The sequence below is a fragment of the Coccinella septempunctata genome, chromosome X (genome assembly GCF_907165205.1).
Source record: "Coccinella septempunctata chromosome X, icCocSept1.1, whole genome shotgun sequence".
In the NCBI taxonomy this organism is placed as follows: domain Eukaryota; kingdom Metazoa; phylum Arthropoda; class Insecta; order Coleoptera; family Coccinellidae; genus Coccinella; species Coccinella septempunctata.
In genome coordinates this window covers 10846951-10873592 of record NC_058198.1, presented here as the reverse complement: position 1 = coordinate 10873592, position 26642 = coordinate 10846951, and the positions used below count along the sequence as shown (strand labels likewise).

At 37.6% G+C, this 26642-nt stretch overlaps 1 protein-coding gene across 3 annotated transcripts; it reads right to left on the bottom strand.

The window, feature by feature from the left end:
• Positions 1-243: 243 nt before the first annotated feature.
• Positions 244-26642, bottom strand: LOC123321394 (laminin subunit beta-1). 3 transcript variants are annotated; one of them, XM_044908956.1, is made up of 21 exons: positions 26061-26642; positions 20414-20517; positions 19588-19650; positions 19358-19489; positions 18018-18439; positions 15021-15299; positions 14733-14964; positions 14494-14682; positions 12006-12511; positions 8221-8628; positions 7440-8166; positions 5184-5408; positions 4923-5122; positions 4692-4788; positions 4442-4633; positions 2197-2630; positions 1792-2142; positions 1549-1731; positions 1327-1493; positions 1002-1143; positions 244-940 (listed from the first exon to the last, which is right to left on the bottom strand). In XM_044908956.1, exons 2-21 carry the CDS (start codon positions 20475-20477, stop codon positions 479-481), a joined length of 5475 nt encoding a protein of 1824 aa, XP_044764891.1. In that variant the 5' UTR covers positions 20478-20517; positions 26061-26642; the 3' UTR covers positions 244-478. The 3 variants fall into 3 exon arrangements, with proteins under 3 accessions (XP_044764891.1, XP_044764892.1, XP_044764893.1); XM_044908957.1 differs by lacking the exon at positions 26061-26642 and adding an exon at positions 25812-26032; XM_044908958.1 differs by lacking the exon at positions 19358-19489 and having other exon boundaries at positions 26061-26633.

Genomic DNA, 26642 nt, shown 5'->3' with positions numbered 1-26642 from the left:
ATTCCAGCATAAACATTAACATCCTTACTAATGGAAAACACAAAAACGCTGCTGCTTTTTAAAGTGGATTATTGCCATCTTTCTCAACCGGATGGCCTTATATTCATTAAATGTTTAAATTTTGTCTGTTATTTTTCGGGGGATCTAAGAATTTTTTTATAATGGTATTGGTTATGATCACGCGTGTTATGCTTCGGAAATAAATAAATATTTAAAGTCCTTAAAGCTCTCAAAAATCCAGAATGAATTTTATAATCGTTTAATATAAATAAAGTAGTTTGGTACAAATTGTTTAAACTCCTAAATGAACACTGAAGCTTTATAAAATTATCTTAAACTGTTCAAAATCAATACAATTTTTCTTTTCATTGAACTTGACTTTGATATGACAACATTTTAGCTCCTTCGCATTATTCTGCTCTAATCTTATCAATTCATTATTAAAACTAGCTACTTATGTACACATATATCGAACAAACTAATTACAATTCTTATAGTATTTGATCCTCTTCTCTATTTCAGCAGTGGAATTATTTGCCTTCTTTATCAGCATGGCGAGTTGATTCTCCATACTTGAAGGGTCTTGTTGGGACGAAGCTTCCAACTTGGTTATTGCTTCTTCTGTTTTGGTTATATGTGCAAGCAAAGAAACCACCTTCTGGAACAACAAGTCAGCCTTTTCCTTTAGAGAGTTAACATTATTTATATTTGTGCTCAACTTGTGCCTAGCAGTTTCGTATTTTGAGTGCAGAGAATTGAAATCTTCGTACGCTTTTTCTGCCTTACTCAGGATAGTTGCCGTTTCATTTTTAACCCGATTTGCGTATATGCCATTGTTAGTTATGTTCTGCTGCAAATCGTTCAGTTTTTCACCCAGTTTCTTTATAGTTTCGGCCGTTGAATTCGTTGTACCCTCAGCAGACATAGTTTTCTCCTTAATCTAAAACAAAAAAAAACAGAGAATAATGTGTACGAATTCGATGGAGTTCAATATTTCTCACCTGCGTGAGAAGCTTGTTGACCTCTGCTGTGTTATTCAATGCTTTATCGATAGCTTTTCCGGCATTTTCTTGGGCAAGAGTCGAGTTTTCTAAGGCCTTCTTGACTGTATTCGCGTCAGACGATAAATTTCCAGCTTTCATCCTGAAATGATATGATGAGTTGAAATACTGATGATTACTTTCAAGGGTATTGAGGTGTTCCTCACACCATCTGGTTGGATAAGTATTATGATGAGGACAAAATAATATAACCCCACTGTGTGACTTTCAGTCGGCAGAGTAGAATTGTATATATAAAGATTAGAAACACATTTCTCAGCCTTACCTAGCATCAGCAGCTGCATCTTTGAGTTTATTCACTATAATCAGATCTTCTCTTGTAGCCTGGATTATAGCCTCGGTGTTAGTCAACGAATCAACCTTTTTCTTGATATCATTCGCCAGTTTCTTGATAGTTTCTGGTGTAGAAACGTCAATTTTTTTCTCTAGAACCTGAAATATTGGGAATGAGTTGAAGACTCTACTGTATCATCAACACTGAAAAAACCTTTTTAGCGTGTTCCTTCACCACCTCCGGGTCTGTTATATTCTTCTTCAAGAATGTATCAATTTTGTTCTTCAAATCGTTGGCATTCACGCCGGTCGAGTTATATTTTTTGAAGAGTTTCTCCGCTTCTTGGTATGCGTCTTCGGCAAGCTTTTTACCCTCGTTGGTGTTAATCTGGGAAACCTGGAAATATCAAAATGGAAATGATTGATTAGAACGCTGCAATGACATTGTTTAACTCACATTTCTGATGAAATTATTTATTATTCCTTCTTTAGTTCTCAAGGCTATCTCGCTACTATTGGCCAAGCTGAGAGCTGTCTCGGCTTGTTGCTTGGCACCATCTTCACATGATATGGAATTTCCGCAGCTGGAGCATCCTGCACCGCCACAAATTGAGTCACAAGGATCACCGCGTCCGTCGCAAACCAACTCGTTGAGATCTGGCAAAACGCGACTCAACTCTCGAGAATTGTTCGCTATAGTTTCGATTTTAAGAGAGTTCTCATCCAGGAGCGTTTTGTACGTATCCTTAGTTGTATTCAAGAAGTTTTCAGCCGATTTACACTGCCTCTCGCTTTCACTGATGGTTTTCTAAAAATTAAAAATTAATTTCGAATTTGAAAAAAGTTGAGTTGTTCAACTTACTTGGGTGTTTTCAGCGTTTTGCACCGCTTCGTCAGCTTTCGCTTTAGCAGCTTGAATCAGCGATAGCGCACCCTGTACATTGTGCTCTTGCAATTGAGTTCCGTTGTTCTGCAACTCCTTTATCTTGTTGTTCAGCTGGTCGATGCGGTCTTTCAAATTATTTATTTTGATTTCGGTGAGTAGCACGTTCTCCTTTGTGTTGGCAAGGGTTTCGTCCAGATCTTTCAATTTTTCTTGTTCGGTTATATTCAGCTTCTTCCTTAAGCTGCTGAGCTCTTCGTTGATGGCTTCAACATCGACGTCGTCTGAATTGTTCAACAGATCTTCTATGTCGTCTAACTGGTTCTGCATATCGTCGAATTCTTTGGTATATGCACCTCTCGCACCTACTTTCTTGATGAGTCCGGCTTTCTTGATCAAGTCGATTGTATTGTCTGAAACAGAATGAATATGAAGTCAAGACTATGGAAATAATCCCAACAACTATCGGATTTCAGATAGTCTTTTCAACCTAGGATCCATTGGAATTGAGAGACTGACGAATTCGGCAAACATGGCTTTTTGTAGCACTTAAATTTCCCATGCAGAAGTTATCTTCAGACCCTCACATATGTTGACTCCACGATGACAGTGGCCTCTACTTTCTGACTATTTCACTGCTTGTCTTCATTTCCCAATATACACTGCGCAAAAAATTAACGCACATTCTGAAAATCTCAATTTTAATGAAAGTTAACTCTACATTGTCTTTATAACTTATTGTTTATGTTTTCTCGGGAAGGTTTTGAACGAAACAAGACACATTAAATGGAAGAAAAATTCAGGATTTCACCGAATCTTATGTGAAAGAAGAGAAATGAACAATTTTCAAAATACTGAAATGCTGATAAGTGATTTAATACTTGGTATTTCCACCCCTTGCGTTAATTACAGCTCGGCAACGACGGTTCATACTCAAAATGAGTGATCTTCTTCTCTGATCTAATCCTTCCCAAATTTCTCCGAGTTGGATTCCTAAGTCATTAAGAGTAGCTGGATGATTTTCTGAACTTCTTCAGCCTTCTATTGAGGTTGTCCCAAACCTGCTCAATCGGATTGAGATCTGGACTTCTTGCTGGCCATTCCATTCGAGAGACTTCAACCTCTTCAAGGTACTCCTGAACGATGCGCGCACGATGGGGTCTGGCATTATTGTCCATAAAAATGAAATTTTCACCAATGTATGGGGCAAATGGCATTACATGCTCTTCAAGAATGTTCCTTATATACTTATCAGCATTCATAGCTCCATTATCAACGACCACTAGGTCTGTGCGAGCAGTCAAAGATATTCCACTCCATACCATAATCGATCCTCCCCTGAAACCATGCAGGAGTATCCAGGAAATTGCACTGAGCATATCTTTCATGTGGACGTCTGTATACAAGGGAACGTCGATCACAATGGTAGGGGCAGAATCTAGACTCATCTGTGAAGAGAACTCTTTCCCAATCGGCCTCTTCCCAATGGATATGCTCTCTCGCAAAATCCAAACGCGCCCTTCGATGGGCTGGGGTAAGAGCTGGGCATCTTGCCGCGACACGAGGCCTTGAATCATATTCTCTGAGGCGATTTCCTATTGTCTGAGTGCTAATTTGCACCTCATGAGTTTGCTCAAGCTGAATTTGAAGGAGGCGAGCGGTTGCAAACCGTTGTATCAACGAAGAAACTCTCAAGTAACGTTCTTGAATGGCAGTTGTTACCCGTGGTCTACCCTGTCCTGGTCTTCGGACATTCATACCTGTCTCCCTGAATCGCTGCAACATTCTGGACACACTTGTATGGGAAACTCCAAACCTTTCTGCAATTCTTGTGTATGTCCACCCTTCTTCTCGCAAAACTACCGCTTGTGTACATTCCTCTTGGGTCAAATTGCGTGTTTCGCGTTGCATAGCGATCGAGTGTAGAAAATCAAACGAAAGAAAAACTATTGATCATTAGAATTGATCGAGAACAACTGATTTTAGAATGAAGCCAATACATTCAAAATCTGATAATATCATCTTTTTTTATTCCTGCTGGGAAAAAACATCTGTATTGAAGAAAACCGTTGAAAGTGGATAACATATGCATGCATAATTCTGATAAAAATAATTATCATTGAGAACACCTTCAGTTGTAGAATAAATATGAGATTTCCATAATGTGCGTTAATATTTTTGCGCAGTGTATATCGAGTATAAAAAAAAACTCAATTCAACTTACTTTTCATATCGTCCAGGATTCTATCCCAATTATCAAAGCATTCTCCGCATGGATAACATTTTGGTGAATTTCCCAGGTAACCTCTAGCGCAGGTATCACATTTTGTGCCTCCAATACCTGGTAAACATTTGCAATCTCCTGTTCTCATGTCACACTGCAACGTTTTGGAACCCTGGTTGTTGCAATGACACTCTAAAAAATCATTGAATTATTTTAGATGGAAGATTTTTGAGGAAGTAGATTTATCTACCTTTGCATTCGACTTTAGGATCTCCCCAGAATTGAGCCATACATTCGTTACACTGCCGGCCTCCAAATCCTGGTTTGCATTCACACTGACCGTCATACTGTGAAAAAAAATAGTACATCAGTGGTTATTACGTGTGAAGAACTTAATATATCTATGCGCTTTCCATTTCTAATGTTGGTTTCAACAAAGGAATGATTGGCAACAATTAACATGTCTCCCATGATCACTCACCTCGTTACACTGTGCTTGAACTGACCCCGATGGATCACAGTCGCAAGATGAGCAACCTTCGCCACTGGCTATCCTCCAATAGTTTTCTATACATTCATTACAATGTAATCCAGTCACATGTGGAAGGCATGGACACTGGCCAGTGTTGGGATCGCATGGACCTGCTGTCCTGTTCGTTCCCAGAGCGTGGCAAACACATTCTGTGGTGATGAAAAGATGTGGTGAGAAATTAACTGGCGTTCTATATAAAAATACTTATACCTTCACACATTTCATCCTCTGAATATCTGAAGTAACCCGGCCTGCAAACCTCACAATGGTCCCCTGTGGTGTCATAGAGACACTGCAAACATTTGCCGGTGTGTGGGTCACAATTTCCCTGCTTCAGTTCGTCTATTTTATCGCTGCAATCGCACTTTTGGCATTTTCCTCCGGGTACCTCAGGATTTCCGTAGTAGTTGTCCGCGCAAATATCACACCTTGAACCTGCAGAAAGTCTTTTTTGCATATCAACAAGTAACAAATTCTTAAACTTGAGAAAATGTATGGTTTTGTTGTTTCTCCTAACCTCGAGGATTTCTACTTATGCTCTTCTATTTTTGCTGATACAACCGAAAACAAGTACTTAGTGACACAGGAAACAGAACACCCACAATTCTTGTGAAGCGCTGCTTTAATTTGTTTATCAAGGATATCTTCAACAGCTCAGGAATTCTGATACGAAAACCTCACTTGAAAGAACATGACTAACGTGTGACATCCAGGAGGTTGTGGTACTCATTCGTTCATTCATTGCTGTATCCCGTTACCGGAAAAAATGTACAAAGAGACATAAAAAAACGGACTTATAATTTCTTAGGGCTAATTGCGACTGTGTACCCTCCTCTGAATGAAGAGACCCAACCGTGACCTACAGATCCTTCCACAATCCGGGCATGGATAGTCACCAATCAGATCTGGCCGCCGCTGTATCCTTCTCGAGTCTCCATTATAACTGTGCACCATAGACCTCCATTGTGACCTGTGTAACGCTAGTTGTTCCCAGTTATGATTGGCATTAACTGATTTTAGGAATTGATGTAGTGCATCCTTAAACCGCTTATACTGGCCTCCTGGTTTCCGGGCTCCCTCTGTCAATTCGCCATACAGAGCTATTTTGGGGAGTCTTGTGTCTTGCATCCTCAAAATATGGCCGCTACATCTGAGCCGGCCCTCGTTACTTGAGTCTCAATTGTTGTACAACTCGCGTGTTGCAAGACTTCTGCATTCGAAACTTTGTGGAACCATCTGATGTGCATTATCTGTCTTAGATGACGTTGTTGCGTTTGTTCAAGCTGTTTAATATGTCGCCTGTAGGACGTCCACCTTTCGTTTCCGTAAAGAAGCGTTGGGAGGACGACTGCTTTGTAAACAGCTGTCTTGGTCTTCAGATTGAGGTCGCGATTTTGAAACACTCTGACCTTTAGCTTCCAGAATGCCCGTGATGCCGAATTGATACGGTTGTGTATTTACGTGTCTAGGTTAGCCCCAGTATTTATGAAGCTTCCCAAGTACTTGAACTGCTCAACCTGTTCTAGAGTTTCATTCTCCAGGCTGATATGTGTTTGAAGGCTTTCTGGCGGACTTACCAAGATTTTGGTTTTGTCGATATTGAGTCTGAGGCCTAAAGATTCGTATATATGTTTATAGGTGTCCAGCATTGTCTGTAGATCCTCTGGGCTGCTAGCGATAAGTGCGCAGTCGTCTGCATATTGAAGTTCCGTGATAAACTTTGAACGGGTTTTTGCTCTGAGGCGCTTCAGGTTAAATAGGCCTCCATTAAATATTAATCTTATTCCAACACCTCTTACAGGCATACTCATGTCAGCAATTATCGAGACAGCTATGGCGAAAATATTGAACAGTAAAGGCATTAACACGCAGCCATGTTTTATTCCAGGGTTGGTTAAGAAATGGTCGGTTGTAGAGCCATTATTATGCTACTACATTACCACATAAGGGCTGTCCTATATGCGGACGCTTGCTAACCCATTTTTCCGACAAGATAACATACTACCACAGGATAACGTTGGCTCATTTTGAAGCTACTAAGCGTCTTCCAGGCAGAAATACTTGCAATCGAAACATGTGTGTAAATAAACCTAGAAGGAAACAATCAGAAATGTGACATTGCGATACCTTCTGACAGAGAGGCTGCGGTCAAAGCACTGAGCTCGCACGTCATCTATTCTAAGATGATATGGGGGTGTCGAAGGAAATTCAATGAATTAGGCAAGAATAACAAGTTCTGTTAAGCCTGTATTCCCGTCATTCGGGAATCAAAGGAAATTAACAGACCAATACACTTGCCAAGAAAGGAGTACAAACTTCTTTCATTGTCCCGGAGCTTTTTTGTGGTATTTAGGAAAAAGTACCTACAGCCTGGTAAGGAAAAAAGTGTTTCTTTCGACCTCAAGAATCTACTGTTGAAATATTTATACGAGTCAAAGACGCATTTTTCATTAAATTCGCTCTTACCTGAATATTCTTTCTGACAGTCACAAATGACATCCTTGGTGTAAGGGTCCAAGGAGCAGCTGCTGGCGAACGAATGATTTCCCAAGCCTGGACACGGACAAGGTCTACAAGGAATGTCCACGTTCAACCGTGGATCCCCATAAAATCCGATCTTACAGCGGTCGCAAGTATGACCTTCCGTATTATCTTTACATTCCTCGCAAGCTCCTGTCAACGGATCGCAAGTGTCAGAGTGTCCGTTGCAATCGCACCTGACACAATTGGGGAAGTTCCAGAAGCCGTTCCTGCACCTGTTGCACTCCCTTCCGTAGGTGTTCGCTCGGCACTTACACTGCCCGGTGGTGGTGTTACAGAAGTTATCCAAAGCGCCGATACTGTTACAGTCGCAGGCTTTACAGCCATCCGGGCCGAAGCCATAAGTTCCCGGAGCACATCTGTCGCATCTTCTTCCAACAACGTTCGGTTTGCACGTGCAGTACCCACCGGATTTTTTGCAGAATTTACTTTCCGACCCCTCGGGGTCGCATTGGCAGTTGAAGGCTCCGTTGAAAATGTAAGCGGCGATGCTGTTGTACATATTTTGGCAAATTTCTGGAGCCTCTTCTGGGTTTCTTTGATATTGCGGCTCGTTGCAGTTGTTCCTCTCGTACTCCTGATAGTTCTTAAGGCCTTCCGTTGTGTTCGTCGCAAACCAGGGAATGTAATCGATCGAAGGTAGAAGCACCACCTGAAAATTACGAATTCGTAATGTCGCCCTCTCTAAATTTCGTGTTTATCATACCGAATCGATGAGAACAGAAGCGGTCGGGGATTCTTTCCTGCTGTCGAACCTTCTGAAGTCCATGTTGATCTTGTAAGTTACGCCGGCTTCGAAGCAAACCGGGGGACTGGCCAAGAATCTTCTGCTGTTCGGTTCCAGAACGACTTTTCTGGTCTCAACTTCTGGCGAGTTGGCGCAAGGGCCGTTAGGATCGGCCGGTCCAGGTCGTGAGACTGTGATCTGGGCGTCTTCCCAGGTTTGGGGTAGGGTGGGTTCGTAGCGTATCTCGATTTCGTACTTGGAAGTCTTCTCGATGTTGTTGGTTGAGAATTCGAAATACGCGTTCTCGAAGGTCTTCAGAACGCCGGTACCGGTCCAGGTGTTCGGTCTGCCATCTCGGTAAGGTTCCCGGATGACAACTTGGCAGTTCTGAAATTAAACGAAAGAGATTATCTATACTGCTAAGAAAATCAGACTGTATGTCTGTAATTTTCAAATATTTGACTTTTTTAAGCTAATTCTCATATTATCTCAACCTATTTTCTCACGACACTACGACTGTCGGAATCAGGACTCTCCAAGGGAGGTTTAAGCCAACTAAAAGTGGAGGAAGTTAGGTTAAGTACAATGGAGTAGAGAAGAGTGGAGTTGAGTAGAGAAGGGGAGAGAATAGAGCAGAGTGGAGGAGAGAATTGAAATAAAGTAATGTAAAGTTAAGTGGAGTGGATTGACATAAACCTGGAAAGAAACTCAAGATATAGTCAATCAAAGCACTGAACTCCTATGTCATCAACTCAAAGCTTACATGGGAGTGCCGAAGAAAACTCAGTGAAATAGACAAGAACAAGGTCTCTTAAGTCTGGAGTCTGGGTTCCAGGTCACTTTGGAATCAAAGGAAAGAAGGAAGCCAACACACTCGCCAAAAAGGGAGCACAAATACGCCACATTACTGGTCCACAGCCTTTCGCTGTGCTATAGAAAAATATACCAATTGGGAAGAGTTTCTAGAAAAGGAAGAAACCAAAGGAGAAACATTCTGAAGGAATCTTCCAGGAATGGATCATTCCAAAAAATTCCAACAAATTTTAAAACTGCAAAATCCAAGTGTTTGGATCTGAGCAAGAATAAGTTATGCCTCCTCACCGGCTTCCTCACAGGACATAGTCGTCTTTAAAAGCATATCATGAAAATGGGCTTATCAGACATTGACAGAGTGTAGATTCTGTGGGGAAAAAAAGGAAACTCCTGTTCGCCTGGTTACAGGACAGCTCACCATTGCAAGCCTGCGTAAGGAATGTCTTCGACGAGAAAATTATAGGAGGATGATGATGATGATAGGAGGAATGAGGACTTAGCCTCCTTGAAGCCCTCTCAGATACTGGAGTTCATTGGGACTCTAGAGCTGGAAGGCGAGCTGTAGATGGAGTGCACAATAGACCTTAAGGTCGCACTATCGACCTATAAAACTAAGTGGAGTTGAGTGAAGTATTTTCGTCATGCGCAGAAGGCCGGCACAGGTAGTGCATTGTAAAATAGCGAAATGCATGCTTCCTTTTTTCAGAATATAGTATAACATTTTGGAAGGTCCCGAGTCTAAAAGGCAAGGCATCAGTCTGCCATTACATTCCTTCCCCTCTTTTTCAATTGTTATCAGTAGCACTTAAAAAATCGCCATAAATATAAAAATAATCTTCCTGCTTTTTAAATTCTGCACAATGACTGCTGCTTTTAAAGCTTGCTGTATAGTTTGCACAGTGACTACTGCATTCAAAGTGCAGCTTGCTGTACAGTTTCTGCACATTACTACTGCATTTGAAGTGCAGCAGTGTACAGTGTTTGCAATATCATCGCTGTATTTGATGTGCAGCTATGCTGTACTGTGGCTGTATGTCAAATGCAATTTGTACTATACTAACTATACAGTAACTGTACAGTTCAGCGGGACATATACGGTCCGTTTTGGTTCAGTTTCTGCATTACCATCGCTGCAGTCAAGTACAGCAAACTCTGTACAGTTTTGGTACAGTGGTTTCAGTGTTGCTGGGAGTAGTTTCCACTCCACAGAATATACTTTCATCGTTATCTGACAATCATATCCCGCATAATTCCAGTGAAATAATGTTTGTTTTTGCTGAAATATATAAATATTCCACTTGGAGTTTCCAAGAAACTCTTTGGAAGTTCCGAATTTTCAAATAGCTACGAGACGGACAAGTCTTCTGGTAAATTTTCGTGAAAGCACAAGGCATCTTTTCGAGTATAAGCAAGTTCAAGAGTGTTCCCAAAAAGGTTTGTTCCACTGTTCACCATCCATTGTTGTCCGCTGTCTTATATTGGTATTTCCAAGCTCACGAAAGCGTTAAAGTCCAGCTAGTGTTAACCTTGACGCCCTTCGATAACCCAATACCCTGGCACTCTTTAACTTTTCTCAGTTGTTTTATGGCACTGCAGCATTTCCATATTAACAGAAAACCGTTGTAATGTTGTGAACTTCCCCGAGGTACTTAAGAGTCTTAAGACACTCTTGAGTTCAAGTATAGACAGCTAGAGTCTCTGCCTATTAGAGAGCACTCTCGGTCCATATACCCAAATGCCTTCGTCTCTTCCTGGTTTTGATCCATCAGTATTGATGTTACCCTTCAGGGTCTATTTTCGTCTTTTCCTGCTATAGATATGATAGCATTAGAAGACACAACAAAATATAACGTGAAATGACGTTACCTCTTTTGGTTCATAGTTTAAGTATCCAAAAAATGTACCTGGCAGAATTTTGCCACTGCCAGATTTGTTCCTATAACTGAATGAAATACCATCTGTATCTGATTTTTTTTTCTATGTCAGGAATAGGAAGACAATTTACCTAAGGTAGTTCTGCCAAAATCGGCTTTCGCTGTTGTTTGCTAAATCTAGTTTGATAAAGACAGAGGCTGTCGACGATATCTCATTAATATATTTCTTCCTTTCAAGCTCAAAGTTTCTAATAAACTCTCTAAAATGGAGTCCCCTCAGACTTCTTATTAATGAATATTAATTTGAGAAGTTTACTTCAAAAAAGTCTTCAATAAAACCTGAAAAACGCAAATCATACTACGGGGCATTTCCAAATGATTTTTCAAAAAGCATTGTTGGAATATTTTAATTTTCAGAGGAACTTGGAACCTCTTAGAACTTCTCAAGCCTGCGGCAACACGTTCTTTAAGTGTGAATGCTGTCTCTGTTCTCTAGGTTGTCTGCTTCATCAATAGCCACGCAGAAATAACCTTCAACGAAATTTGAAAAACATGTCGATCTCTCGTTGTTAAAGATGAAATGGACAGACATGCTCCCATTATAATTTATATCTGGAATTTCCTCTATAAAATCTGATAAACCGTTTTCTGAGATTCATGAACATTCACGTAAGAGGCATATAAAATACGAAACATTTATTTGTTAATTGAGAAAGTTCTTATGTCTGGAATGGAAAATTTGTGTTTCATAAGTTTTCTCTTCTCTTCATTCTCCCTGAAAATGTTCAGTTCCCACAAGGAGAAAAAATATCTGACTGTCCAATTCATTGAAATATCCCACTTTCCAATCAACATTTTTCTAGAAAAGTGGCAAATAGTGGGAAAACCACATAGAAAAATCTCTTGGGATCACGCGTCATTAAGAAGATGAGAGTGCTGTTTACGCTAGACAAAAATAAAAGTCAGAAACTGAGCGATGCCCTAAAGTCTGCAGTAACTGAGTGCTAAATTTTTATATACCAGTTACATACTGAAAGATCAAAACTAGAATAATACAAATATAAGGTGATTACTCACTGGAGAAGCTCGGGCCAACTCTGCTTCGTACAACAGGAAATCCAAACTGGCTGTGAAATACTGCTGTTTCGGTGTATCGCACCTCCTTCCTGTCATATGCTCCCTACACTGGCACTGACCAGTTATCACATCGCAATTATTGTCGACAGATCCACCACGGTCACAATCGCAAAATTGGCAACCGTCTTTTTTCTCCGAAAGACCCCAGAACTCTGGAAGGCACTGATTGCAATCCCTGCCAGTGACGTATCTCTTGCAGAAGCACTCTCCGGTGCGCATATTGCAACCCTGATTGTCGATCGTACCCAGAGTGTTGCAAGTGCAAGATTGACAACCATCAGGATTTGCGTTCGTGAAGTTCCAAAATCCGTTTTTGCAAGTGTCGCAACGTCTTCCTTCGACGTTTTTCTTACAGTGACATCTACCAGCTACCAAATTATTAGCCTCATCTGTGACTGAGTCGCAAATACCTCCGTCTAAGGATCCATCAGGGTCACAATCACAAGCTGAAAGAAATTGATATTCGTGGTTATACGATCTTCCCCCTAAGCAGGGTGGCAAACACCTCAAAAATCTAAAAGGCAATTGGGGACGGGTCATTTTGAAGGTTTTTCAATCAACCTACATTGCCATTTTATATTTATGAGTGGTCTACCACCTTGCTTAGGGAAATATTTTACACCTACGAGTTTGGCTGTACTCTTTCATGGGGACCATCCGGTATATTTATATGAATCATTCTGTTATATTGTCAGATAAGTCAGCAAAATTTCCTCAACATCAAATATAAGCATGTGTGAAGCCAGTACTTTTACTTATGAAAAAACAATTTGTCATCGAAATTTGTCCTTTGAATTTATTCTCTTATTTCGGATGAAACAACACATTATTTGTGATATACTTTTCTTTAAATGAAACTAATTAACCTTTATTCATTCATTGAAAGAGTGGACCAACGAAAAACTTTACAACTTTTCGTTTTTTTTTCTCCTCTGTAAGCTGTAAGTTTGATACCTTACCCTTGCTTTTGGAAGGGGTTGAGAGGGGTTGCGATACCTCATTTCAAAGATTCTAATACGAGGATGTATTGATATCTAGTTAGCCTAGACCAGTTCCATGCATAAAAAAAATATTGCGTTACCATAACAACGAAAAATAACTCATTAGAAGTGTCAATGTGAAGTTTGAGGTAAAAAAGAAGATGTCCACCGAAATTGTGGAAATCGAAAAATTGTATAATAGTATCGAGCCATCAAGTACATGTATTTAAAAGGGTTAAGAGGTGAGCAGATTTACGAAGATATGCTTAATACCCTTGGTGATCAATGTCCTTCGTATGCGACCGTGAAGAATTGGACTGCCAGCTTCAGAAAAGGTAAATTTTCAATTGAAGATGATGACCGATCGAGAATGCTTGTTTCTGTGTCAGTCCCCGAAAATATCGATGCAGTACATGACATGATTTTATCAGACCGTTGAATTGGGCTGAAACGGATATCTGAAGCACTGAATATTTTATACGAACGCGTTCATCATATAGTTCACGTCAATTTGGACATGGGAAAAATTGCTGCAAAATGAATGCTGACCAAAAGCGTGCAAGGGTAGAAGCATCGCGTTCGATCTGTGCTCGATTTGAAAACGATGTAGACTTCTTAGACCGAATTGTTACTATGGATGAGACTTGGGTACATTTCTACGATCCAGAAACAAAGCAACAATCGATGGAATGGCGACACTCTGGTTGTCCAAGACCTGAGAAATTTCGTGTCCAAAAAACTGCTGGAAAAGTTCTTGCTTCAGTTTTTTGGATTGCGGTTAGAACAATAACCGGAGATTACTATTCCGCACATTACTAACCACTCTACGGAAAACAATAGAGAGAAAAGACGCGGAAAGCTATCCAAAGGTGTTTTGTTTTTGCAGGACATCGCCCCTGCACACAAATCTCATGTTGCTATGCAAAAAATTCGTGATTTAGGGTTTTAATTACTAGAACACCCCCTCATTGACCAGATTTGGTCGTTAATTTTCTTCCAACGAGGGGGTAATAAAAGCTGTGGAGGTCTGGTTTGGAGAGCAAGAATAAACATTTTTTTTGAGCGTTCTAGAAACGTTGAAGGTTCGCTGTAATAAATGTATCCAATTAAGAGTAGAATATGTTGAGTAATAAAATATTTTGACATTGAAATTTTGTTTGGTTCTATAGTATGCTAAGAATTTTTCAATATATCCTCGTAAGAAGTGTTTTTTAGTCATCGATGAAGAAGTTGAAATTATGAAAAACGAAAGAGGGAATGAGGATTTCCTCCCGGGTATTTACTATGATTTCTTAGATTTTGTAGCAATAAAGTTATTCTAGTTCTCTGAGATAACAAAAAAGTATTATTATAGACTATAAATCTGGCTTCACCGTATGTTAATCTTACAACAGAATAAAAAATACATAGGACGAAGTCAAAGGAATACAAATCGTGATCATTCTTACGTCTACAAACTTCTGGATCTTGAATGTCTCTTTCAGGGTCCTTATAGTAGAAATTTGAACATTGGTCGCAATTAGGTCCAATTGTGTTGTGCTGACACCCTACACAAACTCCACCACTGACTCTTCCAGTAGCTTCATACAAGGCAGGGTCGAAGTGACAACTCGTTGCATGGTTGTTGCAGTTACACCCTAAAAAAATCGTGCATAATTTCATCCATGACCAGAAATTTCATGTTTACTTTTGCAAGCATTGGTTTGTTTTCCAATGGCAGGTCTCCATGGTAAGTCGTTGAAGAAATCTTCACATTTTTCGCAATTTCTTCCCTTGGTATTGTGGGTACATTCACATCTACCATGGACCATATCTGGTTTCGGATCAATGCCTGGAAGTGGCAGACACCGATTGGCATGTCCATAGCAAGAGCACGAACCCCTCACAACCATATCTGTTATAGCGTAATAATATTTTTCCTGGAGTTCAATGGATACATTAATACAAAATTAGGATATGAACCGGTTGAATTTACCTGAAGATCGCCCCTCTTATCCAACAAATCGTCTCCTAATGTGTGGAGTTTGGTGAAATTGATACGTAGGTTAGTCATTTTCAGTAAATTCTGAACTTCTGTGGAATAAGGGTTGTCGATATGGAGTGTAGGTGGTAATACCCTGTATATGATTTCTCCATCGGTGGATGGAGCAACATTTGAGTATCTTGACTCGCACACAACGTCTGTCAAATTCACTGGATATTTGGAAGCTATTCCAAAACTTTCCTGGCAGTTCTGTGCGAAGTATCTGTATACCTTGAATATAATCGAATTTTTAGGTATACAGGATTATATGAATATCCTGTATAGTATACGCCAAACTGCCCCAAAGCTTGGGGCTGATGAAAGTATTCAGAGCACTTATGCACCAGTTCTCAGTGCTTTTACGAAAAGTTCCACTGCTTAGCATCTTATCAATGCCAATAAAGAGTGCTCGAGAGTGAACTAAGCACAGAGCACTTATCTATCTACTTCGTGTTATAAATGGCATACCCATTTTCACATTTTTCAAATTACACGTCGAATTTTGATTTTGATCATGATCATAAAGATGATCATACTTATGATCATAAAGATGATTATACCTGCTTATTGTCCTTTGACGTTTGAAGGATGCAAACTATTTATCGGAGACATGTTGTAGGATGTTTTTCAATAAAATGTACAGGTGTAAAAAATTATCGAAAAAAGTGTATTTATTTTTAACTTAGATACAGTTCCCAAAAGGTGGCACCTAAAAATCAATTTTTGATTTTCTTTTAACGTGACACAATTAAATTGAGCTAACCCTCTATGGGAGCAACATTTTGGTAATGATTCCCTACAATCGCAAAGGGTAGAAAATGCCAACCCTAAAATTAATTTCGCAACTATTTTTTCCTCATTCATATTATTTATCGAAATATTACTTTTCAATAACTTGATTCATTTCAAACGAATAAGGTCTCCATCAATTTCTAACTAAAAGTAACGGTTTCTGAGAAAAAACTAACGTAGGGTGTGTCTTATAGGGTGGAATTATCTTCGAACATAAATCTACATAGTGGGCAGATATCATGCTGGCAATATGGGAGAATATAACCAAAATTTTTTTGATTTCCTTCTCCCATAGAATGACGGTTCAATTTCATTTCTGACCGTTCTCTGGTTTCTAAGAAAAAATTTAATATAGAGAGAATTCACAAATATTCAGAATTTTGACACGAGTTTTCATCAAAAACTGCCTTATTTCAAATGGGAACCGATGTTTTTCATCGGATTATGATTGTACTCCTAAAAACCAATCAAATGTTTTCTTTAATTATATATATGTTTTTTTTGTACTATGCTATTTTTTTTCTTCTCTCTCTTTCTTGATGTTTCATTTTTGGATTGAGTTCAATTGAGTTGTTTTTCTTTTATTCATTATTATATGATGTTATACCTCAATTTATGTACATGTGGATACAGTAGTGGACTTTAAATAGTCCGTTGTATTCCTTATTTCTAATAAATAAATAAATAAATAAAAATGTCCAATCAACCATAAGCCTCGATTTGATTATTTAATTACATACAAATTCGATGGGAAATACAAGAATATGATTATTTATTGGGCTGCCATTTGGAAAAACGGAGTTGAGAGCTAATTTCGTTACAACTAGCAGTGACAGAAATTGGAAAATATTTAGACTTTCTCATCATCCACACTAAAAATTAATTTCAAGAAAAGATTTTTTTTCTCCGAATCCTTTTGGATGTGGTTAAGAAAATGATCCTGTAAACAGTGTGTCAATTTGAAAGGGTACCACCAACTTGGTGTCTCGGTGCCAATGCGAAATAGAAAAAAAAGCAAAAAGAGGTAAATTTTAGTTCGTAACGGTAGGTACATTTTGTACGGTTTGTTAAAATCAATTTGTACCAACCCTGTGAGCGCAATGACAGCAACCCCTGAAATCTTGAATAGGGAGGGAGTTGAGTGACATCCGAATTTAAAGGTAGATGTACACGTCACCTTTTTGTTAGTAGAATAGTTACAATAGCAATAATTGCAATGGAATATAAAAATCATGAAAAATTATTTAATGTAAAAGATATTTCAAATATTGCCCTTTATTTTATCGACAAAAATATTACCTATTTTCAAATTCGGCTTTACGATTTAGTAAACTTTAACTTGAATTTATTGGCTTTGTGTTTCCTTACTTTCAATTCTTCTACATCTCGAGGCGACTTTAAATGTCCCCAGAGGAAAAATATGAAGGTGTCAAGTCTGGGGAGCGTGGTAGCCATTCGATATGATTTTGAATTTAGTGGTAAGGCAAAGGTTCACAGATCATTTCCAAGAGTAATGGTAGAAGAGGGCCGATTGAATGGCCACCACGCTTCCCAGACTTGACACCTGTGTGCGCTGCGTCGAAATACTTCACCAAGTTCATGAAATTAGGTGCTTATGCTTGATATTCTGGACCACTTTTGAACAGTGGTAGGCACAGCTTTGCCATTCGTGAATAAACGTATGAAAACTAACAGCTATGTCGAAAGGAAGTTCATACTGGATTTTTCAATACGAAACAAAGGTATTATAGTTGAAAAAGATCCGACATGGAAGGACAAATATGTAGACTATTCTTCGTGCCAACAGATTAAAGAACATCCATTTTTTCTTTTTGGTAACGTAACAGTATGAAGGAGCATCTTCGGAAAACAAAATATTGTCAAGTGTTGCAATTTTTTTCTAAAACCTATAACTTGAATCCTGAGGCTTTAAATCTCTCACCATTGATGCACCACGATGCATGATAGTGCAGTGTAGTGAAGATCTTTGAGCAATTAAATTAGAAATTGATCTACCGTCTCTATAGATTCAACCGTTGTTAACCACCTGCCACAAAAAGGGCTCCATAGAGACTGAAATCTCACAAACCTGGCGATCTATCATAACAGTTCAAGTATAAACTTCCTTAGAAATAGCTTGTGTTCGTTAAGTGTTACCTGCCAAGTCTTCCCGAAGTCATAAGACCTTTCGATGAGCATCGCAGCAGGCCTGAAGGTCTTGAATGTGATAATCAAATGGGTGAAGTGAAACTCAGCCTCCAGATCGAGTTGGATGTAGACATTTTCTTTTCCATTCTCAGACTGCCACCATGACTTTTGTCTCGTGCCCGGGTACAATCTATAAACTATATTGCTGATGTTGTGGTTGAGCTGCGGATTAGGCTTGGTGGTGGGTCTGGAATCGCACCAGAAACATTTCTTTCTGTCTTGCAAATGCGACACTATGCAGTATCTTTCTTGTCCATGGAGACCGCAGGTGGAAGACGCATACAGTTGGGATTCCCTTCCAATCAGTAAATTTCCAGTGGCTGGATAACAGGAACTTTGCTCGCAGGGGTGCAGCTTCGCTGGTGAATAACCTAAACGTTCAATTATAAATTGAGCTCAATTCATGGCAGTATTGGGACTATGAAACCAAAAGATTGGGGAAATTCAATACTACAAGCAGAATTTGAAAGCACAACCAATTGGGCATCACTTATCCCTTCCTTTTCCTGACTCAGAGCTTCATACTGAAGAATTTTTTTCTTGAAAATTTCTCCAGAGTTTTCTGTTATCTGCCTGCTGTATTTTACCAAAGGGAGCTTCATCAAAAGTTCAACGTTTCATAAAAACCCAATGCGGGGAAAATAACTATCCAATCATCTAGGTTAGCCTCCATCTGCTAAATTTATTTTATAGAGCAAGTGTTGAGTGGCGGAACGAACATTTTATGTGTTATTTGGTATTTGATGACGTCAGAAGTAATAGAAAGAACAAAACGAAGGAAGTCGTAAAGTAGGTGATTAAATTAGTGATCTCCAATCAGTTGTGCACAGCATACAGGTATTAAATATGAGGATATACGCCTGCAACTACTGAAAACTCATAGAAAACAATTTTTCAGGTCAAACTTGTGTGTGTGTTTTCATTTTTCTATTCGTGCTACTCCTATTGTAGCAGAATTGGCAAGAGTTTTCACTTCACGTGATAACGAAGGAAAAATTGGACGAAAATATAATTTCATAGAAATTTTTATGTATTTGAAGATATAAATTTGTGATTTGAAACATCCCAAATATGTATAATTGTAAAGCATGTCGTCGGTTTTGATAATAATTTCAACAAACTGTTCGGAAAGATGAAGCAAAAGAAAAACCAATATCATCATCCTTTGTTAGTTTATTATTCAGACTCAGAAGACCACAAGCCAGCACCACATCCTAAGTTAAAAATTCGTTTGTTATATTTCGGGTGAAGGAGTACCATAACCTCCAATTTATCAAAATCAAACCCACCCTGGTTATTACCGTAACCAAAGGTTTGTCGTACATTGAACACCTCAGCTAAAGGGTGAACATCAAGTATGTCTCCTTCACTGTAATCATCGTCGGATGGTGGGGGCTGATCCCCTCTATCTGTATTTGAGGCTGAGGGGAAAAATTAAGAATATCATGAAGTTAAAGAAATGATGGAGTTATAACCTTGGGTATTTCTCTAAAATTTCTTTATAAAGGGAAATACTTACCTCTGAGAGGATGAGCTCTAGTAGATTCTCGACCATCAACAAAGCTACCAAATATACTTGACGCTGTAAATTCAAAATACATACATACATACGTTATTCATCAAGGCAGTTATAAGATCTTTATAAGATACAATTCAACAAAAGTTATATAACCTAAGCTAAAAGGCTGTTGAAGGACGGGAAAAAAAAAGATCTAACTAAAGAAGATTTATCATAAATTGGCAACATTGGCATGTGTTATTCTTCATATGTATTGTGAGATTAGTTGTCAATATTCCAAAACCTAAAAAACCCTTTTGTTAGGAGTAGGTATAAGTTCAAGTTTTCAAAATAATCAATAGAAATGAATATCGATTCAAGCACAAATTGGAAACAGTTCATATCGGTCAAAGAAATTGAAAACAAACACTCTATTCCTTCGGCAACGTTTCGGAAATTTCATTTTCCTCTATCAGGCTAACAGGATAAGGCTCAATATACAACGAAAATAGAGAAAGATCATTATATGACAGTAAAGCGGGTGAAAAATATCGACATTCATACTGATGCAAAATTTTAAATGGTTCGAAAAGATAATGGTTATTCATCTAAATTATGTTCCCTCGATATTTAAGAATAATTTTTAGAATAATCAACTTCCGAATAAGTCGATTGAAACCGAAAATATAAAAATCTTTGTCACTATTATAATTATACTTGCAAATAATTGGAAAAAATTACCTGTTATAATTATTATTAGATTTAAATATTCCACTTTCAAAAAAGGTTATGAACAACGAGACTACGAGACTTTAACAAAACTGTTAAAATAAAAATAGTTACTCACCAATGAAAAAGAATGCCGTACATCTCCATATAGTCGGTCCTACTGAAGAATTTTCTACGCACATGGCTGCTGATATAACCAGCAATATTTATACTGGGACTTTTCTGAAAAAAAAAATTTTTTTATTGCTTCCGGAAAAACTGGATAATCTTGAAGCACCTAGCTGGGGATATTAGAGAGCTCAGAATAAAATACAAAAAACCAATATTAAAAATTCAGTAGGTATTTCCATCGACTTTATAACTTATAATATCTTCTTCTTCACATTGAAGAGAAATTGAAAATATTCGCTAATTCATATCTCAGGTAACGGATCGACATTTAATAACAAACAAAGAAAATTATACTCAGTGGCATTAGAAGTGTTACACCTAGAAGGAATAATTTCTTCTTCGTCAATACGTCCACCATTCTGAGAAAAATAAATCTAATAAACCTGGACCCATTCGTTGTGTCAGTGAGAAAAATCCACAGGAAAGGTTGATGAATTTGAGATGCATTTAAAAAATGTTTATGCCGATATCACTACAGTTTTTGGGATGAAACTGGTGAATATTTTACCTTCAGCTTATTTGGGAATATATAAGTTTTATTTCTGATATTATTATAGTATTAGTTTCCAAAAAATTGAAAACCATTAGGTAAATTGATCAGGCATAACAGCCTCATTCAGATTTTGCGACTGTGATCAAGATGGCATTCGAGATTATACAGGGTGTTTTCGAAGGTGAGGCTTTTTTTTACAGAAGGTAGAACTCATCAGAATCTTGTCTATAAAAAATATCCAAGATGGCTGAGATACAACCCCTAAAAGTTCGACAAAATTTCATCGAATATCAAATACGGGACTGTGGAAGGTGACTCCGGCATCGCAAAAACGAAACAAAACATAAACATATGGCTGACAATGAATGGTTCAGTACCAAGTTCATAGAATTAGATGCATCAGGTCGCTTTTGAAAGAATCATAATTGTTGTATCATGTAATTTAGGGTGAAAACAAATTTGAAAAATCGAGGCAGTTTCTTGAAAATGCTTATGTTAGTTATGTTGAAAAAGTGCTATGATGTTTCCCCATTTCATCCCATTTTCAAGACGATTGTTGGAATGTTCGAACAAGAAGATTGTGATGTCCATTGTGAAAAAATTCATGACTTATTTCTTTGGTGAGATTTTGAAGCATTTCTAGTGTCCTAAGTGAGAGAAATGAGCCATTTCATAAAATCGTATAAGTTACTATAAAATAATGAGAACAATTCGGCAATCCTAAGTTTCCATATTTTCATTACCACGTGAATATCGATCGAGCCAATATCCTAAATCAAACCACATGGTCGAATCAGGAGATAAGTTTTTTCCCACTACCCTGCGATAATTCAGCTAACTAAGTTCGTACCTGATAGGATCTATTTCAGTAATAATTTTCAATTTTTTTCATTTCGAAAGTTTTGTATAGGTGATTTTTGGTGAAACGCTTCATTTTGACCAGTTCTACCTTCTGCTGAAAAAAAAAGCCTCACCTTCAAATACACCCTGTATATTGCACATGAAATGAAACAAAATGCCAGCGACAATTTTCCTTTGACAACGTTAAGGAAGAAGTGATATTGAGTTAGATTTTGGGAGATGTTGATAATGTGCTATAAACTACTTCAGTCCTATATTCAGATGAACGTCTACACGTTCTTTTCAACAAAACAAATGAAACAAATTGTTGAACAAACTTGAAAGAACGACCCTGAGTTTCCAATTTCAAAATACGCATTCAATATTCGATTTTTTTATGATAATAATTGATAACACATAAAAATGTAGGTGGAAAAAAGTGTTCGTTGTACAAAGGGTCTATGCCAAAAATACTATAAAATGGATAACGTCTTCAAGATTAAGGCAGGTCTGAAGGTAATAAACCCAATTAATACGTTACATCCATTGGAGAAAAATCAACAAATGTTACGATCTAAATCGAACTTGCCTACCACCATCACTCTTGGTATCAATACAAAAACCATTTCGTCAAGAGAGCTTAGATGCTGGCCATGGTTTCGGTCTCATTCGACCTTGTCAGACCAACACTACTTTCATCTCGATGAAAATGGAAAGTAACATGCGTTGTTCTTTCTATTTTCGTCTAGATGGCGGTTGCGTTGCCCTGATGAGGTCAAATGAGAGCGAAACTATGGCCAGTATCTACTTTTTCACGACGAAACGGTATTTCTGTAAATACTTTGAGGGGTTTTGGTAGTAGTATTTTTCACTCAAAACTGGGAAAATTTTGCAGCTCCGTGGGTAAACCCCTGTATATATCAATAATTGGGCATTCCATATTCTGAAAATAGTTGAAGCATTGATTGATGATGCAAAGCTTTTAGTTCGAAGGTCACACTGATACAATTAATCATGATATCATGAAAAAATATAATTGCATTCAAACAGAATCTGTTCGGATTTCCATGTATAGGGTCATTAAAAAAAATGGACAATATTGATCATGCGGCTCTTTATAATCTTTATTACTAGAAATTGAGATTTTCATCTGAAATAATGGCCTTTCTTTTCATTTAGTATTGATTCAGTTCGATCAAAGGTTAAAACGTTCTTAAGACAATGTTGATTCAGTTTGAAGGATATCCTTCAATTCAACATACAACATAGTTTCTTCAGCACATTATCCACATTATTGATAATCGACTTACAATTTGAGAATTATTCATTTATACAATTAAACCAATTCAAATATTCTATCATAATAATTGAAAGATTTTCGAATTGACATTAAAGAGGAAATTGACTAAAATATTCAATTGTGCCATGAAATGGCTCATTATTTTTGATTTTTTTCTCATTTTGACATGCATATACTGTGTAGAATACACAGGGTTGGACATAAGTCTGGAAATAATTTGATTTTTACCATTAGGTACCTCAAAATGAAAACGCTGAAACCCGTCGCAATTTCAATTATCGGAAGTTGGGTGGGGTTGCGGCTGAGAAGTGAACAAAATACTCAATTTTATTGCCAGAAAATTAGGCTAATTAAAAATCAATTGACTAATTTCAGCATTTCCGTTTTGAGTAATTGGTTGAAAATATATTAAGCCCAACCAACAATACGAATATTGGAACCCTCCTAAGGGTGAGGTATAAGTACCTCACGCATTTTTTTGTAAAGACGGACTTCATGAAAGTTTGCAAGATAATTTTTATGAAAACCATAATTCCTTAATAAATCCAATTCTAAATCGAAATTTACTATAGAAGAGTTGAATTGTATGCGATTTTTCATCATCTTCTCTGAACAGCTGCGATTCTACGTTGAGCACTTGTTCAGTTTTAATCTTCAAAGCAATGAAAATGTCTATTTTGTGCATCAACTTCAAACAGAAAATCTTCAAACAGGAGAGATCTTTCGAAGCATTGTTTTTGTTCAGTTGATGACTAATTGCACTGTGATTTTAATGTGTTCTTTTGATATTTTTGTGAGCTTCTTTCTTTTTCTTCGAATATAAGTTCTTGCTTCATTTCATTAACCGAATAATCATTATTCGCAGTCTTCAATATCAGTCAATTCCTCGGTCAATTCCAACTATATTATATATTATGTCTTTTCAGGTAAATAAATGTAACTTTGGAAAATGCACAGGCCATTTCTTTTTTAGAGAGGGATATTTTTTGAACTAAAACCTTGCTATATCATATTATTCCTTTGCACGAAAAATCCAATCCTTAATATCATAGGATGAGTCGACAGGTAGGGGCCAGGATGGGCACACCTCCCTGTTCACATAAATGATAGATTAAATTATGGTTCATTCCCCATATTGAGTATGTAATCCATAAAAAAATTAACAGATTTCAATACAGAACGTCCTATGTCAGTATGTCCGTGCAAAACAACTAATATCTACGTGATTTGGAAAAAAAATTTCTGAAAAATTATTGAATAATGTCTTTTTATCGCATAATCATCTGTTTTTATATTGATTTTTCTATTATTGAGAGCAGAAATAGGATATCTTTCTATCCATTCGAATGTCTTCGAACTTTTTTTCCATACGAGAATGACAATTATTGTGTTTTAATGAAATTACATATATGTATATGATTTCTATTTCTCATTAAATATACATATTCAGGGTTGGGTATAAGCCTGGAATACAGTTAACCAATAAACTCAAAAAAAACGCTGCAACCCGTCAATTAATTTTCAATTGCCCTTATTTTCTGGAAATACAATTGAGTGTTTTTCTTTAACCCCTTAGCCGCAACCCCATCTATCTTTCGTTTTTCTAATGGAAAAAGGAAACATATTCCGCATTGGAAAGCTAACGGAAAATGGAATCCTAAAATAATCTCTTCTTAATTTCTTTTATATTTTATGGTTTTCAAAAAAAACACAAAAGTCTCATGAAAAAAACTGAAAATATTACGTTGATTGAGTCCCGATTGTACTTAATTTTTCGGAAATAATTTTTTTTTCTCCAACCCCAAAGCGGCAACCCCATACAACTTCCGATTTTCAAATGGAAACGTATACAGAGTGAGTCTTTGACTCGTACAAATATTTTAGTAGTGAATTCTTGATGTCGAAAGAAGAAGTTAGATGATATCTACTGAATATTTGAACGTTTTGTAAAATAAAAGTATTCTTCATATTTTTTCGTATAATGCGCCGTTTAGGAGTAATCTGATGTTCAAAAATTAAAAAGTATCTGTGAAATTTGAAATTGGGAACTTTGGCTGAATACAACTCTGTTTAAAAGAAAATGTTATGTTAAAAGGGGAAATTGGATCTCTATCCAATTTCCCAATTTCCCAATTGGCCAAGGGGTGAAGGAAGACGCACAATTTTATCGCTAGAAAATAAGGTAATTATAAAAATGAATTGACAGGTTTCAGCGTTTTCATTTTGAGTTCTAGCTTGAAGTAATTTTATTCCAGACTTATACTCAACCCTGTTTATCATATAAATTTATCATTATCATCGACAAATTTCCACAGCCGGCTTAATATAGGAAAATCACGAATTTTCTTCAGTGAAACTCATGAATTCCTACATAAATTATCATTTTGACTAAGAGAATTAGAATGTTCAACCTATTTCGCATGAAAATATCTGAAAACTGATTATTCTCATCACTTTCGTCCTTCTGAATATCGATTCAAATATTCAAATCATTTTTCCTTAGTGATTCCTCTCAGACTTGGGAGTTACTTAAGTCATCTCTCGATCGATCCATTGTTTTCGTGAAGTTCATCGAAGAATGATTCATAACTGAATGGTTATCCGTTATCGAAAACCAATTCAGATAGTCATCTTTAGACGAAATGTTTGCATTTCTAATAGGTTTGCGCGTTTGATGAGATGCGTTCTGTGTTTATATTTAAGGTTATTTACCTTTTGAGCATGTGCCAAGATGATGTCTAGGTAAAACTTGCACACTACATCCCGCAACAAAACTACCTGGAAGAAGTTGCACTTTCACATCGCAAACTTTATTTTTTTTTTTATTTACTTCGAACCGTGCATTCGACACACCAACAAAGTCTTGTACAAACTGAGAGAGAGGAGGGATTTCGTGTAAGTTTATTTTCAGAGGAACGATTTAGGTATGTGAGCATAATCTACTTACAGAAAGCGACTTACCAAGCATACAGACTGAAGTTCTAAAGCGCCGGTGTAATGGGAAACAGATCTCCTTCGTTCGTTTGTCTGAAAGGAACTTGAACGACACAACCAGGGTACCTGTTTCGCTTCTAGGAAGGCAAGTCGGGGCCAAGCGACGCAAATTCACTAGCACATACCACAAAATTACTTAAGTCACCAAAACTTGGCTGAGCGACCCTGTTTATCCATCCACATATGGCACACACTTGGGACACTATATAAAACTAGAAGTCGATGACGAACTATATCCGTGCCTTCGCCTCCATCAATATGAATGTGCCTAAATAAAATCACTTATCTCTTCAGAAACGTTGCCTAAACTAAGGGGTACACTGAACTTAAAATTTGAACTTCGACACTTTTATCTGGCCTACTGGTAATTGACTAATAAATTCTGGGCTTTCGTTACTTCAGAAGAATTTTCGAATTATCTATCGTTTCATTTTTCAGCCAACTGTATCACAGTAAATGAACTTCTTATCTCGTTTTCCTACGAACTTCCCAAGAGTGTAGGAGGCTTTGATAACATCCACATCCGGAGTATCCTAGTCTTCATTCAAT